General features: G+C 40.7%; 1 protein-coding gene across 28 annotated transcripts in view; it reads left to right on the forward strand.

Annotated features, from left to right (window-relative positions):
* Positions 1 to 27,605, forward strand: part of Trpm3 (transient receptor potential cation channel subfamily M member 3) — an 805,264-nt gene that overhangs the window by 606,607 nt on the left and 171,052 nt on the right. For all 28 annotated transcript variants that reach the window (XM_026781590.1, XM_026781580.1, XM_026781582.1 and 25 more), the window contains one exon: positions 15,755 to 15,878. In XM_026781590.1, coding sequence (XP_026637391.1) covers positions 15,755 to 15,878 — 124 coding nt within the window. The remainder of the gene's footprint in view (positions 1 to 15,754; positions 15,879 to 27,605) is intronic.

Raw genomic sequence — 27,605 nt, forward strand, 5'->3', positions numbered from 1 at the left:
GGACTAAAGGCATTTGCCACCACTGCTCAGCCATGAGAAATCTTACTCTTGGGAATAGAAGAAAAGAATGTAGTGTGTTGTGTGGTTTTCACATTATTTTGTTTTCACATAGTGTGTTGTGTGGTATGGGATGTTTGTGTGAAGAGAGAGATGAGAGAGGTGGGGGGTGATGGGTGTAAGGGTGTGTGTGTGTGTGTGTGTGTGTGTGTGTGTGTGCGTGTGCGTGTGTGTGTGTACGCGTGCTGTGTGTGAAGTGGTAGAGGGATGGTGTGGGGGGACAGTAGAAGTGGGGATGTGATGAATGGGGAAAGTATACGCAGTATAGGACAGGGGTGATACGGGGTGAGCTTGGTATGGGAGAGATTTTGGGGTGTGTGTATGTATTAAAAATATTCTGAGACTTTTCTACTTAAGAACTTAATAAGAATTCTCATGAGTTTTTGGTTTATTTTCATTTTCCTTGATGTTAGCCTTTTTTATTGATAATAGATTTTTGGGGGGTTAAGCTAGGATGAAGGCATGAGAACATCAACTAACTATAAAAAGGGAAAACTACATTGCATGGTTTCCAATTTATGCCTGCAAATTTCTTGAAGAATGTTTGTTTTTCTCCAAATATATATCATGTGTCCAAAGACAAGAGAAAACCATCAGAAAAGCAGGTGTATTAGGAAGCTGGGAGTAGTCGGTATTCCCTGGGACATGTCATTCTGTGCAATAATCACAAGTGTTTACTCCTGTTGCTCCAGAGATTCAGCTCACACTGAAGGATGTCAAAGCCCTATCATTTTTTCTGTATTGCTTTCTGCAGAAAGTAATTGATCTGGATGCTCTGCACCCCAACATGATAGAGACATAATTGGAATGCCAAGTAAGAAAAAGAACCCAATGGCAACTAAGCTGATTTCAAGCATCAATTTCAGTTTTTGTTAATCTCACCTGCCTCATTCCTTTTCTAGAACTTTCTGTAAGACGTGTCAAGCTGATTCTTTTTCAATTTTCTTGAATTAAATCATAGAAAAAGACATCAAAAACAAAGACTAGAAGTGGTTCTCCTGTTACTTCTGTAAGCGTTGTTTAAGGGGTACCTACTGTGTGCATGGAACTGTTGGAACTGGCTCTCAGAGACACTGTAACGAATATTCAAACACGTGACTACAGGGTCACACAGGCTAAAATGCTTAAACAGTACAAGATAAAATACTGAGTAGGGCATTTCCAACAAGACTTCTATGGTCTCTCAGTTATTCATAAATGCCAATATAATCAACCTACTCCTTTCTCCCTCTTTCCATCAAATCTATGTTTAACGAGGATCACCCTAGAGGGTAGAAGAAGAAAAATAGCCCTCTCCGTGTAACAACCCCAAAGAAAGATCCAACCCAAACAAAATGAAAGGAACTGGTAGAGGAGACTATTTTTTGTTATTGATGTTATTTTTGACATTGATAAGCTCTAAATCGTCCTACTTCCGTCTCCTGAGAGCTGGGATTTTAAGCATGCACTAGTTTAAGTGGTCAAGGAGAGGAATTCTTTAAGATGCCAGGCTAGCATTTCTGCGTGCTCATGTATGTGCGTTCTCGCACACGTGTGTAATTAAAGTTTATGTCTATATTTAAATTCAATGCATTAAGTGTGATAAAACATAGTAAAATATTTAACATAATATTTACTCACATTTAATTATATAAGTACCCATAGCTTTATATATACATACAAAGGATTTAGTTGAAGGCTTAAACAGAAGACTGATAGCATGACTCTTCAAATTAATAAATCACTGGGTATTTTCTACAAATCATTTTAGGTACCAAGGGTATTATGGAAAGCATAATTGTCCTCCAGGAACATGTATGCAGTCTCATGTAAACAAATATAACAAATAGTTTTCAATGTTAAATTACTGAGTTTTGAGGTGGCAGAAGGCACCACAGAGAGAAAGTATCACTGTTGGTTTTCTCAGAGGAATATAAATATACACCCTTGTCATAGCGCCCACATTCTATGTGGCTAGAACAATTGTTCATTTCAGCACAAATTATATAAAACTTTCATCTGACAAGTTACTGTTAAATCTCTCTATAACGTGTCAACATGGGGAGGATAAAGCAATGATTTTTTTTAAAAAAATTATTTCAAGCATAGAGAAAATATCATGAAGGAGAAAGGTTTTATTGACCTAAGTTAGCCAGCCAACTCTCTACATTAAATATTCTTTAAAACTGCTCCACTCATGGCTCACTGGAAAAGTGTGTCATTGAATATAAAGAGCCGCCATCATCAGAAGGTATCCGGGCAAACCATTATTGAGAACTCTTTTCAGAGAGCTCTTGACTGGAGTTGCTGGAATACCCAGGGGAAGATTTCAAAGGTGCATACTAACCACACACCTTTATGTACTGATTTAGATGGACTGAAGGCAGAACTCAACAAACTGTTTTAAACCAGAACTCAGGCAATCCCAATGATAATAATGCAGGTACCCCACTTAATCCTGATGAGAATAATCCATGAACCTCACTTCACTTAGATAATTTAGATTATGTGAAGATTCAATTTTTCTGATACATCTAGTGTTTTCCAAAGTAACTTCCCTGGTCTCTGTACCTGGTGAATACTCTCCTCAAGTCACTAGACCATTTGGTGCAGGTCTCTGCACCTGCTGCCACACTTGGTCTTTAGAATCCAGTTGAATCAGAAAGTGTATTGACCTTGAATCTCCGCCTACCCCAGCTGTGCCTAGTTCTGATCAGATTTGAAAATCTACAGGACAATTTTACTGATAAAGTGCTCATCTTGATAGGACTTTTAGCTCTTAGTACTGTTATTTGAATAGATTTCTTAAGAACATCAGTGTCCTTCATTTCTTGTCTTTTGAAAATTATTGGGGATTTTTATTTTTTAAGTTGGTATTCATGGCATTTTCATACGTATGTGTAATTTGTTATAATTCATCTCCTCTCTTGCTGTCTTCCCTTTGACTTACTATCTGAACTCTGATTGTTCGCTTCCAAATATATTCTGACAAGTGAAAACACACAGCCAGTTTTAAAAGGTAGACAAATTGGAAAGATGAGAAAAGCAGTATTTGAGGAGGAAATGTTCTAGGTGATGGGGAAGTTACAGACAGTAGGACAAGCATTAGATCAGCATGGATGCCATCCCACCTCACTTGTCATTGACATAATAGTTATCAGAGAGAAACACTACAGTCCCAACCTTCCATATGCTTGGTTTTCACTTTTTTATGTTTATTTATTTTTTTAAATTTCATTTTCCATCCCAACCACAATTCTCCCTCACACCCCTCTTCTCCTCCCCCCAGCCCATCTACTCCTTCCAAAAAAAACACATCAAAAAACGTATTCACCATGACCAAGTAGGTTTCATCCCAGAGATGCAGGGTTTGTTCAACATATAGAAATCTGTCAATGTAATCCACCGTATAAACAAACTGAAATAAAAAAAAATCACATGATCATCTCATTAGATGCTTAAAACACCTTCGACAAAATCCAACACCCCTTCATGATAAAGATTTTCACTTTTTAAAAATAAATATTTTTATTAATTCTTTGAGAATTTAATTTAGTTTATCTTGATCAAATTGACCCCCAAATGCTCCCCTAATTTCCCCAGATCTGCCCTTACCTCTCTACTTCCCCAATTTTGTGTCCTTTAGCCTTCATGGGTACCGAGCACACAAGTGGTACACAGGTGTACATGCAGGCAAAACAACCATACACGTGGAATAAAGAAATAAACAGTACCTAAATGAAATGACCTTGAATTTATTTCCTGTCCTTTAGAAGCTAATTCTGAAGTATCTTAACAGACATTTGACCCTGCAGCTGTTGCTACACTGGTTTAACTTGCCACCAGTGGTACCACTAATAATAAATGTCTGGAATGTTCTTAACAGATTTTCCAGAACCCACATGGAATTCTCAAGTTGATCATAGAGCACAGCATTTTCATACACTATACACAGCACCGACCACCTGCTGGAAAGCCCTTTTTGACAGAAAAGGAGAAAACACATTGAAAGCAGGGTCCAATGATACATGTACTAATCTTGCCAAAAGAAACACGAAACAAAAGCCTCTCAATTTGATTCCTACATTATTGGGTGGATATCCATGTTTATTATACAGTCTTTGGATAGTTTGTGTCACACAACTCTTCATCACAAAGAGAAGCTCCTATAGGTCTTGGATAAGCATTAAAGAATCTATTCCTTTAAGGCCATGACAGTCATAATTCAGTGTTTTGGGGACAGGCCTAAGATTTGGATGTCTGTAAGACTGCAATCACCTTGGTTTTCATCATTTGATAGTGTGTTTCAGTTTTATCATTTCTGGTACGAGTATCACAAGCCATTTTCCTCTTGAGTGCCAGCTCACATCTGTCAGTGATAGGTTCGGGAAATGCACTGAGAACGACTTTAAGGCTTCATCTGAGCTCAGATGAAATGACCTGGTAGGATAGATTAACAATGAAACTGGGCAAAGAGAGGATCTCACAATCAGCCAATGTGTTGTGAACATCTACTCTGGCACTAGAATAAAATGGCACCCTTATAAGAGCACTCATATCTATAAGACCACCAGATGAGTAACAAGTAGTACAGCGATTTATCTAAACAAAGAGAAAAAGCCCAAGTTACCACAAAGATACGTGGGATAGAGGAAGCAGTTGCTTCTTGATCAATATGCCAAAACATATCAATGTTTCAATCACTTGGCCACATAAGAATTTCTATACAAGGATAAGGCATGAGAGATGAAGGAACAGAAACTCCTTACCACTTGGAATCAGTTGGAAATGGAATGAGGGACAGGTTGACAATACAACTTACTGTTGATAATATATAAGAAATAGTGATGTTTACATAGGAATTGGGGGCTGGAGAGATGGTCAGAGTGAAGAGCACTGTGGCTCTTGCAGTGGACCAGTTTTAGCTCTCTGCATCCACATGGTGGCTCACAGCTATTTTTGACTCCAGTTCCAAGGGATCTGATGCCCTCTTCTATTCTCTCCTGGAGCCAGGAGCACACGTGGTAGCACACACATATATGCAGGAAAGCATTCATACACATAAACTAAAATAAGTTGTTTGAAATTTCTTAAGCAAGGAATTAATCCATCCTAGAATATGTAACAAAAATAGAGAAAACTTACATTATCCCAGTATCTGAAAGAAGAAAATATGGTAATAAAGAATAATCTGACAAACTACTCTTCCCTGACCACTCTGCCCCTATCTCCAACAACATCCTTGACACACTGGAGTTAATTGTATTTATAAATATGAATATGTCTCTTATATATCATTGCAAAACTTTTACATGCAAAAAATTGGTCTAAATATATTATTTTGTAATATTAGATAATTACGATATTGATCCCACTGTAGAAATAAGAAAATGTAGGGTGAAAAGGTCATGTCATTTGCTAACTTTCTCCTAGTAGCACATGGTCTTCCCAGGAAGGCTAGAACTAGAACTATGCTCTTAACACCCGTGCCATATTGTATTTTAGGAAGATGGCCCAGTAACTGCAGGAGGCATATCTTGCTTATCCCAGAGTTATTTCAGACAAGAAAGTAGAATGCATCCAGCTTTCTTCTTCTCTCACATGCTACTTAACTTCTCCTCTGAATAAATCTCTAGCCAACATTTAATGTATATCCATTAAAGGCGTTCCATAGCTTGGCCTCCCCAGAGGGTCCATATACTCCTTAAGTCAGCTCTGATTCTGACTTTGATGCAAGGCCCAAAATAATGAAATCCTGACCATCCCCCTAGCATGGCTACGGGTGGTGTTCACTAATCGGTTTTACTTGGAATGAACTCTGAGTATATTGCTTGACTTACAGTTTTGGCAGAAAATCTGCCTGACCATGTGGCAGTTGCTGTGTTCCTTGGAAAGCTTCCTTTTTCGCTCTTGGGCACACAAATAGCCACAGGCAAAGAAAAGAGGGGAAATGACATAAAAAAAGCCAGTACTGTTTAGAAATTTGTACTTAAATATCCTGCTGGCCATAGCCCTAGCTCTAGTCCAAGGTGGAGCATTTGCCTGTGCTGTAAACCTCAAGAGCAATGCTGGCCGACAGAACTTTTTGGGATGATAGAATCTGCCTCTTTGTCATCCATCAAACAGTCCCTGAGTACTTGGGTTATGGCTACAAACTTGAACTAAACTATAATTAAACTTAAATGGTCCCTTATAGCAAATGACAACTACACTAAACACCACAGTTCTTCATTTCTACAGTGGGTTTTCACCAGACTAGAAATGTTTGAATTCTGATAGATTTCCCATGTTATTTGATATTTCATTCACTATTACTTATTCATTTGAGAAATACCTTGAATAACTATTATGATCTAAACCCTAGCCCAAATACTGGCAAAAAACACAAGGAAGCCAAAAGAATAAAATTCTCTACTTTTGTGAAGCTTAGAGTCTAGCAAAGTTATATGGTAATAATAATAGTAATAATTAAAAATGATAATAAACAGTACTTTAGAAGGTGCATGCAGGAAAACTACAGAGTTATGTGATCAACACAAAAAAATGGAAAAATCTTTTAGGATTATTAAGTTGGCACTCTAGAGAAAATACAGACACATAGGTAATTTCCATCCAAACAGCCAAGGAGCTTAGAGTCTAGGCTGTCTTATGAAAGGCCACCAGTAAAACACAGACCACAGAGCATGTTCTTATAACAAGTACCAAGTGCTCACTTGCCACTCTCAACACCATGATGCCACTCACTTGTGTTTCCTTTGGTACATATGCCTATACCTTCTATGTTACTATACATGGCTCCAGATTTTGGAATTCAAGAGCAAGAGTTAAATGGGAAACGGTCCCTCTATGGATATCAGAAATAAAATTTATCAGAGAGCATCTTATTCCACTGATATGTATATATCACAACCTATAACAGACAGTTTCTCTAAGATCCACCTCAGTAGTAGATAGAACCCTCAGGAATAGTCCAGATGAACAATTTCTTCTAGACTAGACATTAAGACACAGAACTGCTGTTTGTCTTAATTGATAGGGGCTGTTTTGTAGCTGGTTTCGATATTCAGTGACAAAATAATCTAGCCAACATACATCTGTGTTCACTTCGATCTGTACCAACTTTCTATCTGACCATCTTTTTCTGAAAAACAGCATCAGAGTTGCTCTTGGGGATTCTAATTGTTGAATATTTATGTGTATCTTTCAATTAATTAAAGGAACTTTGAGCAGCTGATAAAAAAAAAATCAAAGAATTCCCCTGGGAACACAGTAGATGGCTGGAGTCACATTGCTGAATCTTCTTATGTCGACTACAGAACATCCTCATGTATGTAGTAGAAGATAACACTTGCATGGAGCCCTTTAACCAAATCGTAATGTTTAATCAATACACCCAAGTGAGCCTGTCCATGGAGGCTGGCATACATCATTACCAGAGTCTTCCTTTCTCACTCTCTTGCCTGCCCACTCAGCTGGCTCTCACAAGTCACATAATGTTAAGGAAGTCAGTTCACCTCTACAGACCTCACATTTTTTCATTGCATAAAATGATTAAAGTTGGATCATTCCTTTATTCCAAGTTCAAATCTCTCTAGCAGAATCTTCCAGGTAGGGCCCATCCTGGCAAATACATATTTCCAAAGGATCAAAATTGGAAAATCAGGAGGGGTAGAGCTTTATGAGCTTTGATCCCCACCTGTTTGACTGTGAAATGATATAAGATTAGTTCAGGGACCTCCTCATCACCAGCCTATTTCCACCTCACCTGATGAATGAATGTGACCCTGGCCCTCCCCCATTGAAACCACTGGGCTAATTGGTTTTCAATGGTGCTTCGCCTTCTCCTTCAAAGACTTGTTTCATCCAACAACCATGGCACTATTCCACTTTCTCTTCACAGTGTGGATGCTTTGCATGCTGGTTATCTTGTTTCAGCTCTGAGCTGGGTTTCACTAGCACTCCTCTGAAGGTGTGAAAAATTCTCAGGTACATAAATAATCCCTGTTTAATAGCTCTGCATCAGAGGTAGTTCTAGGTGTTTTTCTCACATGACCGTTTGACCTAAAAACATCATTCTTAAGGACATATGCTAGATCTGTTATCAAATGAGGAGATAAAGACTGAAAGAGCTGAATAATCTATTCAGAGTCCTCGGTTGAAAAGGAAGGGATGGTTTCCAATGAGAGGCACCATATCAGAGTGTTTTAATTACATCCCTACATCTTCTACTGATCATTTATTAAATATGTTTGTTGGGTTAACATTCGTGTGATAAAATTACTTCCAGTTGCCAAAGCCACTAAGCCCTGTGTGGAGGAAATTACCTTTGTATCACTGAAATGCTGAATATCTTCAGATGGTGGGCATTCTTGTGAATGACTGACTGCCCTACACATTATGGGAATAAAATGATCTTCTCCCAGAGCATCTTGTAAGTAGGAATCAGAGATTTTTCACCCAGGAGATAGTTTCAACTGAGGTTTAAATAGGCTTTGAGTAGAGAGTTTAGGAGCAGAAACTGTTCCATGCAGTAGACAGAGCACATTCAAGGGCAGAGAGGTGTACAATGTATGCAGAGATCCTGTATTTATGGGGAGTATATAAGAGTAGCAGAAGAGAGCCTAGGTTAAGCGAGAGACCACAGATAATCTTAAATTACATCTGCAAACTAAGATGCCATCTGACTGGTGATGGGGAGCTATTGCAGAATTTTAACAGTGTTCTGGAACATGATCCCTCTACAAAAGAGCCATTTAATCAATGCAATGGAGGGTGGACTGGAGGAGGATAGGCAAGAAGCCAATTAACAGTCTTTCTATTCCAGCTGAGAAAGATAAAGACAAACCTAAGCCAAGGTTCATGGAGAAGAAGCTGAGTCAGGACAATTTTTCCAGAATTCAGAGCTCTATGTGCTGGTGTTTCTAACAGGGGTTGCTAAAACCTGCAGGCGTACTGGATGCCTCACCACCCCAAGCAGACCTCCATGTGAAAGAAAGACCCGAGGGAAACAACCGAGTGTTTGGTGGTGACTTCCCCTGGTCATGTAGAGCTGGCCCAAGCATGCACATACGTTACTGCTATTGCCTGTTACGTACAGCTTTTGACAGGAATAAAAGGATGAGAATGGATGCAGGTCAAGTGACAAAGTTGAAAAGAAAAACCCGGTACACAGTGAGTCCCCAGTAAATGTAGAGAATCACCTAAACCAAAGGGAAAGCGTTGTAGGCTCTATGCACAGAGCTAAGTGGCAGTATTTTAGAAATGTGTGTGAGTGGTTAGGTGGCCACTTTTAAGGATACATGGTTCTTAACCACATTAACTACTCAAGAGGAAATAATGCTACTAATTCCTAGATGCTAAGACTGGAGAGTCTCGTCTCCCAACCGACTCTGAAGACAGTGCATGACGGTAACAGGTGTAAGTATGATTTGCTGAATGAGCGAATGAATCAGAGAATGAACGTGCAAATGTCTGCATGGGGTGACTGCAAAGCTCCATTTTAATTAAGCTTCCCCTAGATCTAAATATCTCAATTTCCCCCAAAGTAAGAAATCACCGCAGCTCTTTAATCTGTCTCAAATGGGAAAATTATTTCTCTTGAGAAATCATAATTCAAGGCCAGCTGCCACCACAGCAAATTCTCGCGTGAGGCATGCCACACACCAGACCCTTTGTGAGGATGGACTTACTTAATTCACATGTCTATGAAAACACTTTATCACCTCCATGTTACATATACAAAGAGAATAAATAAGAGCTAAGTAAGTCTTAAGATCACACAGCCAGTGGGTGAGAACCCATTAAAAAGGCTGTCGGCAGCAGAGGTATAGCATTTGAAAGAAAGTGAGAGCTTTTCTCGAAAGGAAGGGGAGAGTAAGATTGAAGAGAAGAGAAGGAAGCATAGGGATTGCCATTCTCTGTGACCTCATTCAAGGACACCTTTGGGTGTCCTTTGTGTAACATTTAGGCATTCGCTTTGGCTTCAAATAAATGACAAAAATTTCTGTTTTCCTTAGTAAACTAGAGATTCCATTGGAAATGATGTCTTTGAAGTACCAAGTGTGGTACTGTGAATACCAAGTATTCACAGTTTTATTTATAGAAGTAAAATTCCTCACCCTGTGTGTGCGGCATCTCAGAGCATCTGCAGGGGTCTCGGGAGGACCGCTCTCCTGGAAAGCTGTTAATTAACCTAAGATTAGCTCCTGGAGTCGCACTGAATTCTAGATGCTTTTTCTTAGTTTTCAAATCTAGGAACAAAAATCTGATATTGCAGATAATTAAATTTATTCTGGGAGAAGTATTTTTACATGTGGGCTGCATTTGCAGCATTTGAATAGAACACTAATTGCAAAGTGTGGGGCGTGTTGCTGGCTATCCTGAGCCCTGGGTAAACACTGACCTATTTTAAATTACTCAGTGACGAATCTGAAAACTACAGGCCATACATACAGCATTTAAATGGAACCACAAATGCCACAGCGCAGAGATTTTCCTCAGTCGCAAAAACCCTCTAATTTGAGGTGGACCCAAAATAACACTGATGCATATGGAGCCCCCAATTAGCGGTTTCCATAAATAAGTCACTATCACAGACCTGGTTCTAAAGCTACAGTTTCATGGAATGTTACAACCATGTTTTGGTGTCAAGAAGTTTTCAATCACTACTCTAGTGCCCATAAAAAGACTCCTAACAAGGGGTTGTCTCTAAATCCATTGATGTTCAAATATCATGGTAAAAATTTTAAAAAGCTATCAATTTCTCCTCTCCAGGGCTGTGGAGTGGGAGGAAAAAAAAATGGAAAGAACTAAAAATAAATCAGAGTTTCAAGAAAGCCTGCTTCTCAAAGACACGAAAATGTGTATCCACAAAATAAGACAGGGAAACAAAGTGAATCACAGACAAAAGCTTCAAGCTGCTGAGTGCTCTGTCTGGTGTCTTCATTTACCAACCCCCACTTAGACTCCTCTCCCCTAAGCCGGTCAGAACACTTCCAACATTCTCGTTTTCTCATTCCGTCTCTCTCCTCTCTCCATTTGTCTGCCTGTCTGTCTTTGCCTCTCTCTGTACATACATTCATTATACATACATACATACATACATACATACATACATACATATATACATACATACACATGCACATATAAAGGAAAAACATTTTCCTAATAACTAATTGAGCTTATATTTCCCCCTGTGATGCACATGACTAGGAAACTGAGTGACAGAGAGATAGAAGACAGGAAAACTGGAACCATGGCACAAGAGTGAAATGAACAAACTCAGCCCAGTCTGAGGTCACCAGGCTACGTGACTTATCACAGATCACTACAGCACCTTTCCCAGTTTCTTCCCCTACAAAATAGGCCACCTGCCTGCCTCAAAGACTCTTGTCTATCTCTGCCATGGAGTGGTAAACCAGGAGGTCCTAGGAACACAGGAAATGCATAATATGGGACTGTTCTTAAAGAAGAAGTGTCACTAAACCTCTTCAACCAAAGGCATGTGAGCTTTATATGTGCTATTTCTCTATTAAGAGAAGTGACTGGTAACAATGGGACACTTAAGACAGCAGAGGCATGCCAAAACTCTTTTCCTTTTGATATAATCAGAATGATGTGTGTGGGGGAGGGGAACAAAGCAGAATTGGAGTTCAGTAAATATAACACAATGCTTCAGATGGACCGAGTCTCCTTTGCTTTCCCGATCATGTCCGTTCCGTACGTGATGGCTCTCTTCTCCATATTTTCTATTCTACCAGCAATGAGCCTGTCCACTTTGCAGCTCCAATCCATTGTAAGGTTCTTCTTGCTAACTGATTGATCCAAAGCCACCACCTTGGAGAGATAGGAAACAGAGACTCCAAACTATAGAACTCTTGGGCGAGTCTTTAAGCTCACCTAGTTCTGAAAGCTGTGACTAAGTCAATTATATGTCATTCTTTAATTCCCAAACTGACAGACTGGATGGAAGTGACAGACAGCACTCGCAAACAGTTAATGACTTCAGGGAATTCAGAGTTCATTACAGACGGCTGGCAGTCGAGAACAAATTCCGAGCTGTTATCAAAATTAAACACCTGCCGATGAATGATCGGACCTATCAAGTGGCAAATCAGAAGGATCCCTCCTGTAGTCAGTCATGTGCTACATTATACACTTCTGCTGCTGCAGAACTCTCTGGACTTACCCTCCTGGGTTGCCTGTCAAGTAGACATATGACCAGGTCTGACTGAGTCTTAGGAGAGTTAATTAGCACCACAAGTAGAAATGGGTCTCTTGCTCCTGCTGAAACACTTCTTACCACTGCGGGGACAAAGCCACAGATCTCACAAGACATGGTGGCACTTGTCCGCCATTCTAGCCCTTTGAAGGTAAAAGCAGGAGAATTATGAATTTGAGGCTAGCCTAGGTGTACAGTAAGACTGTGTGTCAAAAACTAAATAAACTCTAACATAGTCCAAAGGCCCCCGTGATCTTGTCCTGGCTAACCCTCACTATAGCCTCATCTTTTCTTACTCTTTTAATTTGTTCCCCACAATAGCTTTTAGTTATTATAACAACCGAAATAATCACTTCATAGAAGCAGAAAAATTTGGGGAGTCACAATTTCGCAAATCTGAATGTATATATCTGGCCCATTGGTGTGGTGACAGATCTTAGCAGGAACAAGGAGCAGAACAACACCATCCAACCACGTGACTGGCTCCCTTTGAGGGCGCAATCTCAGCATCTCAAACCCTTCAGTTAGGTGGCGCTTCCATATCAGTCAGTCACTTTTCTGTTGCTCCAATAAAGTGCCAGGGCCAAGGCAACTTCCAGAAGACAGGGTTTATTTGGGGCTTACAAGCCCAGATGGCTAAGAGTCCATCATGGCAGGGACAAGGCAGCAGACAGTAGACATGGCAGCAGGAGCTGAAGCTGAATGTTCACATCTTAAGTCGCAAGCAGGAAGCAGAGAGAGCATGATGTGGCATGTGGCCTTGACGCCTCAAAATCCAGCCCCAGTAGCTTACTTCCTCTGGCAAGTCCGCAATCCCTAAACCTACCCACACAGGTACCACCGACTGGGGACCAAGTGCTCCAACATCTGATCCTGTAAAGGACGTTGCCATTCAAACCACTTCCACCCCCTCCCGCTAGCATCAAGCTGAGGCTGCACTTTTATCAAAGAGAGCTTTAGGGGTTCTTTTGTGTCTAAACTACAGTGCTCACATGCTCCAGCCATTCCGCCCTCTTCTTCCTTCTCCAAACCAGGCCTATCCACGCCATTCTGTCTGGACTTTTCCACTCTTACCAGTTCCAACCCTTCCTAATGCTCACTCTTCTGCAAGTGTCAGGGAACGCTCCATTTCCTCGGTTTTCCCCAGGTCACCTCTCACCAGCTCCTCTACTTCTCTACCACTGACAGTTGTGGCTGAATACCTAATCGGTGTCCTTCTACTCTACTGGAGGCAGGGAGTGACCATACTGCATCTATATATCCATATATCCATCTATCCCTGACGCATACCACAGTGCCTACCACCAAGTAGACATCCACATGAATTTTCTAAATGAGTTATTGACAGATGGGTGGGTGGGTGGATGGATGGATGGATGGATGGATGGATGGATGGATGGATGGATGGATGGACAGGCAGACAGATGATTTCTAGCCAAGAACCATGGAGTCAACCAGAATCACTTAATATCGAGATAACATTTGGGGTAGCCTTTCTCGTCCCACCTCCTTTTGTCTAAGCATGTATATCCTTTGGCACTATTCTTCCCGAGGAAGGTGTGAATGTGAAGTGACCCTACCTTCTGATCCTCAGATGAAGGACTTTCAGGATCCTTAGACTCACACTTCTTTTCAAAGTAAGGGTACCACAATGAGCAGCACTCTGTGCTCATGGGAACCTCGCATATCCAAGCCATAGCAGGTCACTGATAGAAAGGCATTCTCAAGATTCTTGCCCTGCTTTTCTGTGAAAGGAATTCTCACAACTGCCTGCAGTAGGGGCACAGCAATGAAGGGGGTAATGGTGTGGGGTCCACGCCGCAGAGAGGCAGTGGGTGACATGGAAGAGCATCGGGCAGTATCCATCTCTGTCATTGCTTGTTGCCTGTGCGGATCTAAGTTTTCGGGTCCACGCTGCAGAGAGGCGGTGGGTGACATGGAAGAGCATCGGGCAGTATCCAGCTCTGTCATTGCTTGTTGGCTGTGCTGATCTAAGTTTTCAACTCCATCTGGCTAAAATCCATGCTCGTAAAATTAAGCAAACCTCCTGCCAACAGGGTTCCTGCCAGCATCAAATGAAAAAATATTCTTTCTATCTTATCTAGGAGTTGCTGATACTTCAATAATGAAAGTGATGTGTACCATATAAAATGTTCAAATGATAGGCAGAAAATATGATTACCACTGTCCCAGAGAAGAGTGTCTATCCTCCCGATTTTGAACAGTTAGAACAGTCATCTTTTTATAGCAAAATATGTTTTCACACTCTTGTCATTTGGTGACTGACAGATACCTTTCTCTCCAGGCTGATGGGAGAAGTTAAAAATTAGAAGCTGAGGCCTAAGTGTGCATTGATTGATTGGGCATGCTGAAGTAAACAGTGCTTTGCTTTGGGAATGCTGCTTCCTATGAATCAAACTTTTGGCTCACTAGAAAAAAAGGAAAACCTTTTTTAAAGTTTAAAAAACCCTTTAGCTTAAAGTAGTAACCTAATTCTTATTTCCACTGGGGGGTGCCTGTTTCTGCCTGTTTCTGTGGGGGAATGCATGTACATATATGTGTCTGTGTGTATACATATCCTGGCAGGATATGTGGAAGCTAGAGGTCAACCTGGAGTGTTACTTCTCAGGAGCCGCCCACCTTCAGTTTTTAGACAGTCTCACATTGGAACCTGGGACTTGCTGATTATGGTAGCTAGCTAGCCAGGGAACCCCAGAGATTCTTCCGTGTCTGCCTCCCCAGTGCTGAGCTTGCAAGGTGTATGCCACATATAACTTTTACAAGGTACTGGGGATCAAACTCCCATCTTCACGTTTGTACAATAAACATTTTACTAATGTCCACATCTTACATTGATATTGAAAAATGCATTGCTGAGATGTAATTTTTATCCCCATAAATAGTTATAACATTTCAGTTTGTGAGGAAGTGACACAGCAAATCCTTTCCAAGATGTAGACAATGCAATTGAAGGCATCTTTAATAACAGAATTTGAGGTAGCTGTCATTAAACACGTGACTATGAAAAAGGCAAATGGCAGCAAATGACTAAGTCCACTTCCTACTTCACCCTGTGAGGTTCTGAGACACGAATTTATTTTTTAAATGCACTGCTTTGGAAACTGACACATTAAAAGAGTTATTGTTGGGAAAACATAGGCAGAAGTAACTCTGATTAAAAATAAATCCTCAGTGTTCTCTTGTGTTCTACAATGTTCCAGCTGCACTGTAAGGTGACCATGGTAAAGAATACTAGTATTTTGAAGTAGCTAGAATGGAGGGCTTTGAGTGTTATCACTGCAAAAAAAAATGATAAAAACATAAGGTGCTGGATATGGTCAATACCTTGATTTTATTATTCCATAGTCCCTAAATATATTAAAACATCACCCTATCAACTATGATCAATGTGTAAATTAAGATAAACTACAATAACACACGTGCACACACACAGAATAGGAGTTGTGTTGAACTGACTGATCGTGGTTTTCATTGCAGACTTATCAATGAATCCTTGAGGGACCAGCTGTTGGTGACAATACAGAAGACCTTCACATACACTCGCACCCAAGCTCAGCACCTCTTCATCATCCTCATGGAATGCATGAAGAAGAAGGAACTGGTATGTCAGCCCTGTAGGGGCAGGGCACTCTCCATGCTCCCAAATGTTTGCTTCCATCCTTTGCCCCTTTCTCCTCCGGGTTTTGCTTTCACGTTCCTCCAGAGGTGCCACTGGCCCCGGTACTCATGAATTTTTTTAGTGTTGTCTTGAATGACATGTGTGTAGCCAGGTTTCCCACAGTTTTCCTGGTTTGGGTTCACCCCAATACTTCAGAATAACTCAACCAAAGGAGCAAAGGAGAATATAAAATTGGTTTCCTCTGGGAATGTTCGGTGGAGCCTCTCGTGGGTGGGGGGCGGGGGAGGGATTCCACTTCGCTTGTAAACTGAGAGACACTGGGTATTTCTAGTCACCACAGATTTAGTGATATAGCATCCAAGTTAATATGGTCAGTAGTACAGATGAAAAATGGATTGAGTACCATAGAAGCCCTGGAACATCTGTGTAAAGTTTCTGCAGTGCTATCTAGATGCTGCTCAAATGTTTCTTACATCAGTCCAAAGTGCACTCCAGATGTGGAGTAACCTGCAGAGACACTCTGGCAGGGTGAAGAGAAACAACAGAAGCTAACACTAAGGAGCCGTTAATATACGCCAGGCAGGGAGTTGAGTCTTCCGGTCTATTAACACAGAAGATCTTTTCAACTCTCCCAGTAAGAGAAACAAATGGTACCTTCGCCTTTCACTTCAGGGAGTTCAGGCTCACTTGCTGAGCAATGAGAAAATGAGACGTAAAACCAGTGATGGTCAGTATTTTTATTCAGCAGTTGTCTCATGCAGACGGACAAGAGTGAATTGCCCACTCTGGGGAGATTCCTGTCAGGCTCTCAGGAAACAAACTATTCTCAAAGGCCAGTTGAGACAGTGATGAAGGCAACCATACATTTAGATGAAATAACAGGTTCAATAAACAAGGCATTCTTCAGAAGACATCCACACACCCCTGTCAATCAAGGCTTCCAGAAGCTTCCAGGCTTGGGATGACAACAGAGAAACTGGAGACATCTCTAATTTCTGAATATCTATATGGCCACATACATACTCTGACAGCTGGTAGAAAGAGGCCAAAAAAGCCATTAGAGTCCCTGGCCATGAGACTGTCATGCTTGTTCCTTCCGTGAGACTTGGGAGGATTTTCTTTTGAGTTCTGATTGTGTTTAGACACTGAGGCCAAAGCTAATGATGAACTCTCACCATGACTAGACTTCTGAGTAGCCTTGAAATTTCCTAGAAAGGCAATTCCAGCAAAAATTCTAGGAGCCGTTAGAGGTTATAAAACTAAATGATATTGGATGAACTTGCCAAGGTGTTTTATGAGACGGTCCTACACGATTCTGCTAGATAATTATCATTTTGTCATGAACCCTGAGGAAGAGGTTGCATGCATTTCCAGGGCAGACATGATAAGGGCTGATAAGGTTGTACTTAATTTAAATGATTTCCATTTCTGAGGGATAGTGTGGGCAGTACTCGATGCTTTACAAATGAGGGGAACACAAGGTAGTAGTTTCTCTTTTGGGGGAAGCAGAAGAGCAAATTGGGGTATCATCTCCCTTAGAGGTAAGGCACCCACATACAATCCAAGAGAGCCAGTTGGGAGGGTCTTGGTGTAAACTGATCTGCACTCACCAGACTGTAGTACACCGCATACAGAATAAACAGGACACTGCAAGGTGAAATTCCTCTTCCTTTTTACACTTCAGCTGTTCTTTGATTTCCTTTCCAAGCTCTATGAGATACAATTTTCTACAGCAAATCTAACTAATTCAACTAAAGCTCCAAGTTCTACAGCTAATGTAGCATCATTCCCCTGACCACGGCCAGTTAGCTCACACAGTAAACAACATCACTAGAAATACATATTTAGATGGCTCTGTCGATGTTTCCGGCAGGGGAAGCAGCCCTGTGCATTCTACTAGCTTTGTATAGTTCTTAAAATTCATTTCTCCTCTGCTTATGCAAAGCCTGCCACATCGTACCTCCAAGAAATCAGCAGTCTTCGGGCTGGTCAAGCATTTTCCCCTCTATTCACACGTGAATTTTAAAGTTGTATTGCCAAATCTGCACTCATAAACACTACCAGATGGAAACAGCAAATGCATTGATGACTCCTCCCCTCGTATTCAACAGAGGCTGCCTTTGAGAGAAGTCAAAGCCCATACACTTGTCCACTTGCTTCCCCCATCACAAAATATCCTGATCTAGGTTTCTTCCTGTTTCTCTGGTATCAGAGGAAAGGGTATTCTAAGAGGGTTCACCTAACGTGGGCCACATACCCCCCCTCTCCATACTTCCTCTGTGCTCTTGCCCTAGGAAGGGTGCTTGCTTTTTCTTTTCAACAACAACCTTCTTTCTTACTCTGCCTGAGGGGTCCACCTTTATCCCCTCTTTGCCAGTCCCTCGGTGGCACCGTTTTCCTCTCATCCTCAAACTTCTACATCCTCTCCTCTTTTCCTTCCCTTTCTCGTAGTTTTTGCCCATTGAAGCCACACCATGTGAAGCTTTGTTATTTTTCCTTTGTGTCATTTTTAAGAGAATTTAAAATCTTCTACCAGGGGAGACTGCATCCATTTCTCCTTGAAATTCTGTCAAATTTTTCCTTTATGTGTTCTGAGATTATGTCCCTGGGCTCATAAGACTTTACAATTGGCTGTATTTCCTAGTGAATCATTGTCTGCCATTCTTCAACAGCCTTATTCGTTCCTGACAATGTCTTTGCCTTGTATTTCAGCTCATCTGGCATTAATACAATTACATCAGCTTCTCTCAGTTCATACTTTCCTGGTAATGAAAGCTTCCATGTCTTTCTTTTTTCATTTCCAATCTTTGTATACCTTCCTGTTAGGTGCATTTCTCGGGATATATAGCTTTCCTCTTTAATATCATTTAAATAGAGCTACTATCATAAGCTTGGCCTAATTGCATGTGTTTCTGAGCTGTTTGCCCTAAATAAACTTCTTTTAAACTTTATTCAGTCAATGACACAGTCTTGCCTGCTGAGCCTCCTAAAGTATTTTAATATAGTACCCCATTTTCTTGATAGTAATTCACACCTCTTGCTGGCTTCAGCAATAACCTGTTTGGATGTTATTCATAAAACTGTTATTTCTGGCCTTAACCTCTTACCTTGTCTCCACAAGCATAATTGAAACTTGCTTGGAATGCCTTGCTTGGTTTCCCATTGTTAATTCAAATTTTTTTAATGTCTATAAACATCAGTTTCCCAATTCCCCCAAAGGCCCACCCCTGCACCCCCATAACACGCCACCTTCCTGCTCTCACGTCATTTTCTCAATCCTGTGCTTCGCTCCTCCCTTTGTCTACCAATACCGCCACCCCAGCAAATCGTTGCCAAGCTGTCTTGCTATTCTTTTGGCACTGTCTCTGGTGTCTGCCTGCTTTGCCTGGTTCCAGCTGCCACCATTCTCACTTTTCTTCATTAGGACTCTGTGGATTGTTTCCCCTGACTTGGGAGGCTTCAACACTGTTTCCCTCCTTTATGCTTTCTACACACTGCCTTCACCTTTTGGGAGCCCAGTTCAGAATTTGTCACCTGCTTCCTTGGAAATCCTCATTATAGCCAAACTAATGGACCTTTAGATTCTAGGTGCATCTGGGCGTGTGGTTACCACGTGATCGCTTCCCTTTATCACCCTTCCTTCCATCTAGCAATTCAGGCTCCCAAGTTCCCTGCTCTTAGTCAAAACAAACCATCTTTCTGCTGCTGTTTCCACCTGTTCAGATCATGCAGCTGAGAGTGTCCGGTTGAGACATCTCATAACCACTGAGTACAATTCCAACCTGAAAGATCAGAAAATAGTTTAATTACAGTTGCCGTGTAGCCTGTTTCTAAGATACTCGTGGTGGAAGCTGTTCACACTGGGTCTCTTACACAGTTTGCTGTGCGTACCCTCTAACTGTCTTTGTGATAGCCCATGACAGCCAGATACTTGACAACAGTGTTGAAACCTCAAAACAACCCCACACCAGTTAAGAATTATGGATAATAAAAGGGGTTCTTTATTTAAGGGGAAAAACTTACAGATCACCATCCCAAACAACAGTCCTCATCACAAACAGGAAACAGAGAGTCTAGCTGCCAGAAAGGGAGCCAGAAGCAAGAGAAAGATCCACGGTTCCCACTGCTTTTTAAAGTATAAGAGACCACACCCCAGTGGGCTGGTATCTTAGAGGCTATTGGCTGAAAGAGCAGAAGGAGCTCCTGCAGCACCTCCCTCTTTTGTTTAAGTAAGAAAGTTACAAACCCAATACAAAACAATATACACTAGGAACAGATATCAAGTATAAGATTAGAATTGCAATCAGCATAAACAATATTAAGCCAGGAACATATGCTAAATGTTTTAATAAAGATTCTATTCTATGGAGTCTAAGTCTTGTATAGGAAATGGCTTGACTAGATCATAAGAGTACAGTAACTACTACTATCTAATCTTCAACCCAATCAAAGTCCTGAGAAGGGAGATAATATTACTTGAGCAGGCAGGAAGTACAATCAAGTAGCTTCCAAAGTGAGCAATATATGACAGAGACAATTAGCTACCTGAGCAATTACCCAAAGTCTCATTTTGCAACCTTGAAGCAACCAACTTTGGCTAAGGCCTAATGCAACTGACTGACCATTTTCAGAGGCAGGAAATTTTTCAAAACCATTTTACCCTGTCTTGGCAAGATTTGACAGCCCTGCTTATCCATTTCTGGATATTATGTAACTTGTCAGTGGTTGAGGCATTGTCAGTTCCTTGCCCAAAGGCCAGTATTGCCAAGAAGAAAACAAGCTCCAAGTGGAGTGTCTTCCGTGCTCAACATTCTCTCAGGAATAGATTGGTGCTGTCAAAAGCAATCATGTCTCATGTTAACAGAACCCTAAGTTATTTAAATGCCATGTTCCACAGATCCTTGAAGTGGTTGAAGATCACCTATCTAGACAGAATACAATCTCTGTGTATCTAAAGAACCTAATTGATCTAACTGTATAACAACAAATAGGAACAACTATTGACCTATAATAATATGAAAATATACCCTAAAAGTTGTATCAATATACAAAATGTCCTAAACCAAGGTAGAAACATGCATATATACAATCTAACAAAATAACTTTGTATATATGTACAAATAATGTAAAAAAAAAGTAACAAATATATAATAGCTCACAAGTATTCACTCTATTACCCACTATTACTATCTCCCCCCTCCTTTTTTTGAACAAACATAGTTTTGACCCCAAGTCTCTATCTAGTACAAGTAATAATCAACAACCCCTAAACAGTGTTCCCAACCCTATGGACAAACTTTTTTGGGATAGGGTGTGTCGTCTTCTAGAACTGCTTCCTGCTGTCATGAAGGCGATGTTCTCTTAATGGGATCCTGCAAAAATTAAGTCAGTGGCAGGAGAGTGAGCCTTCGAGGTTGATTTTAACAATGACCCATTGAGTCAACACCAGCAATAAGTGCATTTTGTTCATATACCAGATTTTCCCCATAAAGGCAAAATGCTACTTCACATTTATGTTGGAAAATAAAAATTAAATAAAATACTAATGACTTCACACTCATTTATTGCTTTGTCCAAGATGGCTTCCTAGTACTACTTGATTAGGAGATATTACAGGAGGGGGGATCTGAATTGTATTCTTAACTTGAAATTTACAAGATTGCAATTTTCCTACTTCATCACGTGATTTTGGTTGAAAGCTTCAAGAATTATAGTAATTATGTCACTATTATCTCTTACTCCTAACCTACAGTTGTGAGAATGATGTAACTGCCCAGTGGTTTGTTTTGACTTTCAGTTGTATATTGAGAATTTATTGGAGATCTGGTAGTTTGAAAAGGTGGTTTCTTAATTACAGTTTATGATAAAATTAATTTAATATTGTTTTTTTCTGAGTATTTGAGAGACTTGTGATGCACTTTCATAGCCTTTATGACTTGGGAGCATGGCTTTCCTACTTACTTCCTTAGAGCCAATTCTCATTTGCAACGATGGTTCTAAAACCAATGAGCACTGAAATGGTATTAGCAACACTTATCCAACTCAGCAAATTAGAATGGACAGGTGTGAAAATAAACCCATCTTTCCTTAAACTTCATCAGTTAAGAAGCATATAAGGACCACTGTCCAATTCTGGTCAATTTGGACTTCCCCTGAGTAAGTCACCTATAAACAAAGTTTATTGCCCAACATTCCGGAAAGTGGTAAATTTCAGAGCGAGGTACCAGAAGACTGGGCATCTGGTAGGGACTTTTTCATAGAAGATGGTTTCTTTCTGAGTTTCCACAGGATGGAAGGGGCAAGCAGGCTTCTTCAGAACACTTTTCTGACGACGCTAATCCCATTCATGAGGGTGAAGCCTCTATGACCAAGTAAGTTCACAAGCACCCCGCTTGGTGACACCATCATGACTCTGATTAAGATTCAATATATGCAAATGTGGAGGGCCAGTCACAAATATTCAGAGCACAGCAATCTTAGCAACATCTGCTAGGGAACATGGAAAAGAGCAGGATGGGGCAGGGGAAGGGCACATTATATCTACTCTTAACTTAGAACATAATGATACACAATCAGATAAGCTCCACTGATAGGCTGGTTAAGATGGTCTCCTCACAGTTGCTGAAGCTATATCACTTCATTAGCATCATAGTCTCCCTTGGGTAGGGCACAGAAGTAAGGCCAGGAAATACAGCATGTGCTGATAAGAGGCAGGGAGGAGGGTCAAGAGTGGCGTAGCTGTGGGGTTCATGTAGGCAGGTCTCAAAAAAAAAAAATAAAGCTAAAAACAATGTGCTAATGGAGTAATGGAAGCAAAGACATTAGATCACCATTTTGTCTCCTTTCCAGACCTTTCTTTGAAGTACTGGTCATCCCATTTTCTCTTCCTGCTGAGACTTTTCTACAGATCTAATTTAGACTCTCAACTTTCCATTTTCTTTATACTTCTTAAATTCACTTTTGCTTTCCATTTTCCTCCCTCTCCTTCCCAGCTCCGTAAGCTGGTGTTTATCAAAGATTGATGCATGATGCTTTTCCTTTGGTTTGCTATTATAACTTCTGCTACTTTAGGGCTAGGTGTGAACGCACAGCTACCTCATCTCATCATCTGCATTCCACATCCTCGCTCACACCCTCCTTCTTCCTTGCTCTGACTACTGCTGCTCTATGGAAGCCTGCCCTGGTGATCCACTATCCCCACCTGTACACTCCATGGACCGGCAGATTTCCATAAAGAGTAGAGAGCATTTATACCAGGCATACTCTGTAGATTTTTGCTCTCCAACAACCCTGTAAAACTAAAGCCATTCTGAACTTGTCAATCACAGAAAAGCAAAGCCATTAACAGTGAAATAACCTGGCAGAGGTGAGAAGGAAACACGGAACACGCAACAAACCCGCTTAGTTTATTAGAGGGGGTATTCATAGGCCTGATGGAGGTTGGTGTGCAGAGAGAGAGAGCTGAAGATGGTGCCTCCAGCTTTTAAAAGCTGCCTGGCACATGTGCACAGGGGGTTGACGTGACTCTGTCATATGCAGGTGATGGAGCTCACGCATGTGCACAAGGGCTCACGCAGCTGCGCCGTACATAGATGATGCAACCATGTTGCACATGGATCACACGGGGTCCTTTAAGATTCCTGGTGCCATTAGGCACTTCTGCCTGAGGGTTTGTCTGCATATGCATGGCCCTGGAACCAGGAAGTGTCAGCCATGTTGTGTGGCTGAATCATTGCAAACAGAACTTCACCAACCGATAGAGTTGAGCTGGTCCCTTGTTATAATAATGCCAGATTTTTCTTGCTTACACACAGAGAGAATCATATCACTCATTTGAATATAAATTATGGTAATGTTTTCCTACAGTTCAGTCTGAAAATCCATTCATTCTTTATGAATGCTTTTTAGCAACCAAACTGACCTTCTTAGTTCATTTAGTTTCCTAATTTCTCATATGGGGAGCATTTTCATTTACCAAATTCAACACCAGATCCTCCCTCCATCCTTCCCCTCCTCTTCGTTCTCTTGTCTTCCTTCCCCCTCGACACACACACACACACACACACACACACACACACACACATCTGGATTACATTTAACTATTAATTCCCTTATCTACATATCTTATCTTCATCGTAATATATTCATATATAATATCTATATATGTACACATAAGCATGTAAGTGCTTAAGAACCAAATCCACACTTTATTCATTATTCTCTCTTTCCTACACTCACTCAGCCTATTTGTGCACAGTGCCACAGTATATACATAGCAGATACTCAATAAATACTTGTTTACTGGATTGCTGAATGAAAAAAGAAAACTCAGGTTGGGAATAACATTTGAATCCGCATAGTTCATAGAGCTCTGCTAACAGGACCACATCTCCTTGGGGAGTTGCAGATTTGGTTTTTGACCTAGATTTGATGCGGGCCATCTGTTTGAATCTTTTGACCTGTGGGCAACCGTCTAATCTGTTGGCTGAGGAGCGAGCTCTAGCAGACAAACCTGGATTCTATCCAGGCTTCATCACTGGAGTGGCTTACCCAGCACTGTTTCTCGGGATCTCAACTTTAAAACAAAGTGACAATAATCTCATTGGATTCTGCAATCTGTTTTATTCCATTGTAACCCAGAGCACGTTTTGATTTTTTTTCAAACTCAGTAAGACAAACATCAATCTACTAGAAGATTAAGGATTCCCAGAGGGCTCTTCAAGTCCAATACCCCAACCAAATGAAAAGCTAAAATGTATCCAGATGTTACATGTCTTCTTGTGCTCTACAAAAGAGTTCTGGCCTCTGGGGATGATGACTCTGCCCTAGACACTAGATAAGACAAGAGAGGACTATTGTCTATGCCTTACAGATGAGTCTCTGGATACCCAAATCACATCATCATCCCATGCAGCAAAATTAACTGTTTCTGTGAGGGCAGAGGATAGTGCTAGCATTCAAAAACATATCTATTTAGAAAAATGAGGATTTCTCTGCCCTTCCTATCAGAGCTTCATTAAAGTAAAGCAGGCATGACCTCTAAAGCAGTCTCCTCTTCTACTGAAGATAGGTATGACTATTTGACAAAGGTTTCTGTCCCGCCTGGTCTTAATCCTACATTAACCCATAATTCTTGTCTGTGTCAGCCATGTGGGTTGGTACATTTTATCAGTGAAGCATTTTCATCTTGCTTTCTCTGTGTCTGAATGATGATTGCAGACTGAATCTTTCCTCTTCCCAGAATTCTCCTGTTCTCATTGTCCCACCTCTACTTCCTGCCTGGCTACTGATCAATCAGTGTTTTATTAAAACAATACAAGTGACAGGGTACAAGACCGTTGTCCCACAGCATCTGACACATCTAAGAAACAAACACAAATCCCCAAATATCTATTGCTTACAAAAATAGATGCAAGCAAGACCCTTATATCATTAGCAAAGGTGATGAGTGTATCCTGGAAGATTGGAGCCTCAGCATCATGTGAATGTTCCCAGGGACATCAGTACTTCCTCCCCAGGTTATTGGGAGAGTTCAGAGTCAGCATGTCTAAAGAATGTCAGCAAAGTGTGTGGCTCCTAGGATACATTTGGTATTAATTTTATTAGTTATTTGATGTGTCACTATGGGAACTAATCAAAGTATATGCCCAGATATCTCCTTTTCCCCTTGGATTTTCCCCAGTCCTAGATAAAATTGTCAGGGAGTAATGCTTTGATGCCATTGTGTCATCATGTCCCCTCCGCCAACTTCCTCATCATAATAGATGCGTTACAAGAAATATATGTAACCTCCAGATGACAAGAAAAGAAGCAAGTCGAACCTTTGTTAGAAAAGAACCAAACCAATAACTGAAAGACAAAGTCTTAGAACGGCCATGGTCAGGGATTTGACTTTGGCCTGCTGACAAAGCAACTGATCACCTCTATTGCATGTAATGTTTTAAATAACTAAGGCATTCCAGCACAGAGAGCAGACTTTTACCTACACCGTATAATTTTGACAGCACATCCAATAATGCCTCCACACGTTATTTGATTTTATAGATTTTGTAATCTGTAAAGTCAAACATTAGAAGGCCCACAGCCACAGGAGAAGCCTCCACTCTGCAACAGAATGGACACAGTGCTCAAACCACCCAATATTGTTCTGGTCCCTATTGACAGAAAATAGATCCTCAACAAGAAATAAATAAAATAAAACTTGCTTTTCAGCACAGAGCTAAATGCTAATTTTGCATATACTTTGGATATGAGCATTCGATTCTTAAAAAAAAAAAAAATATAATTCCTTTCTAATTTAAGCCAGCCTGGCCACATACAAAAACCCCTTTTACAATCATGCAGTTTTGTTCACGTTTTACATCACTTTGAGCAGGCTACAAATAAAGAAAAACTGTTCTTATCCCCAGCAACAGGAAAATACAACTTAGACCTTCTTAACTTTTGCCACAAAAACGCCTCACTCACTCTCCTCACATAAGGAGATATTTCCAATTTTTCATTAATTTTGTGTGATTTTAGCTGCTAGTAGCTTTAATTCCTTTGAAGATCTAGGAAATTAACGATGTTGACCTCATGGATATGAGTATTTTGTGGATGTATTCCATTTAATTTACTCATTGTCAAGCATTGTAGTGTGTGACTGATGAATGAGTGTAAGTGGCAGCTGCAAGGCTCTCAGTTCAACCCCTGTGTATTTACAGACACCAAGGCAGGCATGTCCTTACCCTCACAGTAAAAACACTAGTTGTCTATGTTTTCTTACACTGTGGTGTGCATGCTTTTGTTTCTCATATGCCCTTCAAAGAGAAGGCAACTGTGCCTTCCTTGGATGTCATTATACCCTGGCCCAAGCAGAAAATGCTACCCATAAAACAGTCAAATATCTACTAAGAGAACACATTTTTTTCATGTTGTCAAGATAGTCAACACCTGTAGGAGGAGGGCCCACTTGTTTATCCTGGCAGCCTAGCTAGCTTAGCCCTGAAATAATTACACAGAAATTCTGTTAATTAAATCACTGCTTTGCCCATTAGCTCTAGCTTCTTATTGGCTAACTCATATTAATTTAACCCATTTCTATTTATCTGTATATCGTCATGTGAAAGTGACTTACTGGCAAAGATTCGGCATGTCTGACTCTGTCAGCTCCATGGTGTCTCTCTCTGCCTTCCTTCTCCAGCATTCCTTTTAGTTCTCCCCCACCTAACTCGGTTCCCCTACAGCTCTGCTATAGGCCCAAAGCAGTTCCTTTATTAACCAATGAAAGCAACACATAGACATAATGACCTCCTACACCAAACACCCTCCATGTTTTCTGCATGAAACCACTGAACATCCGTCTTACCTTCAGAACAATTTTTAGTAGCTCACCCAACCATGTCATGTAGCCTGGAAATCTCCCACTAGTCAGAATCACATTGACCCTGGGTTTGTCACCTGTCCCTCCTCCAACACACGACACAATCAGAATGAATGAGTTTTAGTGTTTTAACTTTAAAATGAAGCAGACATCTCTTAACTCTCTACCAGTTAATTCACCATAGTATGAATCGAAGACTTCAAAGCACTACTGATGCACATCTTCAATGCCAACATTTAGGAGGCAGGGGCAGGGGGATTGCATAAATTTCAGGCTTTCCTGGCCTACATAGCAAGTTCCGGGTCAGCCCATACATGATAGCAAGACATTCACAAAAGAAAGTTACT

This window comes from Microtus ochrogaster, chromosome 8 (assembly GCF_000317375.1).
Source record: "Microtus ochrogaster isolate Prairie Vole_2 chromosome 8, MicOch1.0, whole genome shotgun sequence".
Taxonomy (NCBI): Eukaryota; Metazoa; Chordata; class Mammalia; order Rodentia; family Cricetidae; genus Microtus; species Microtus ochrogaster.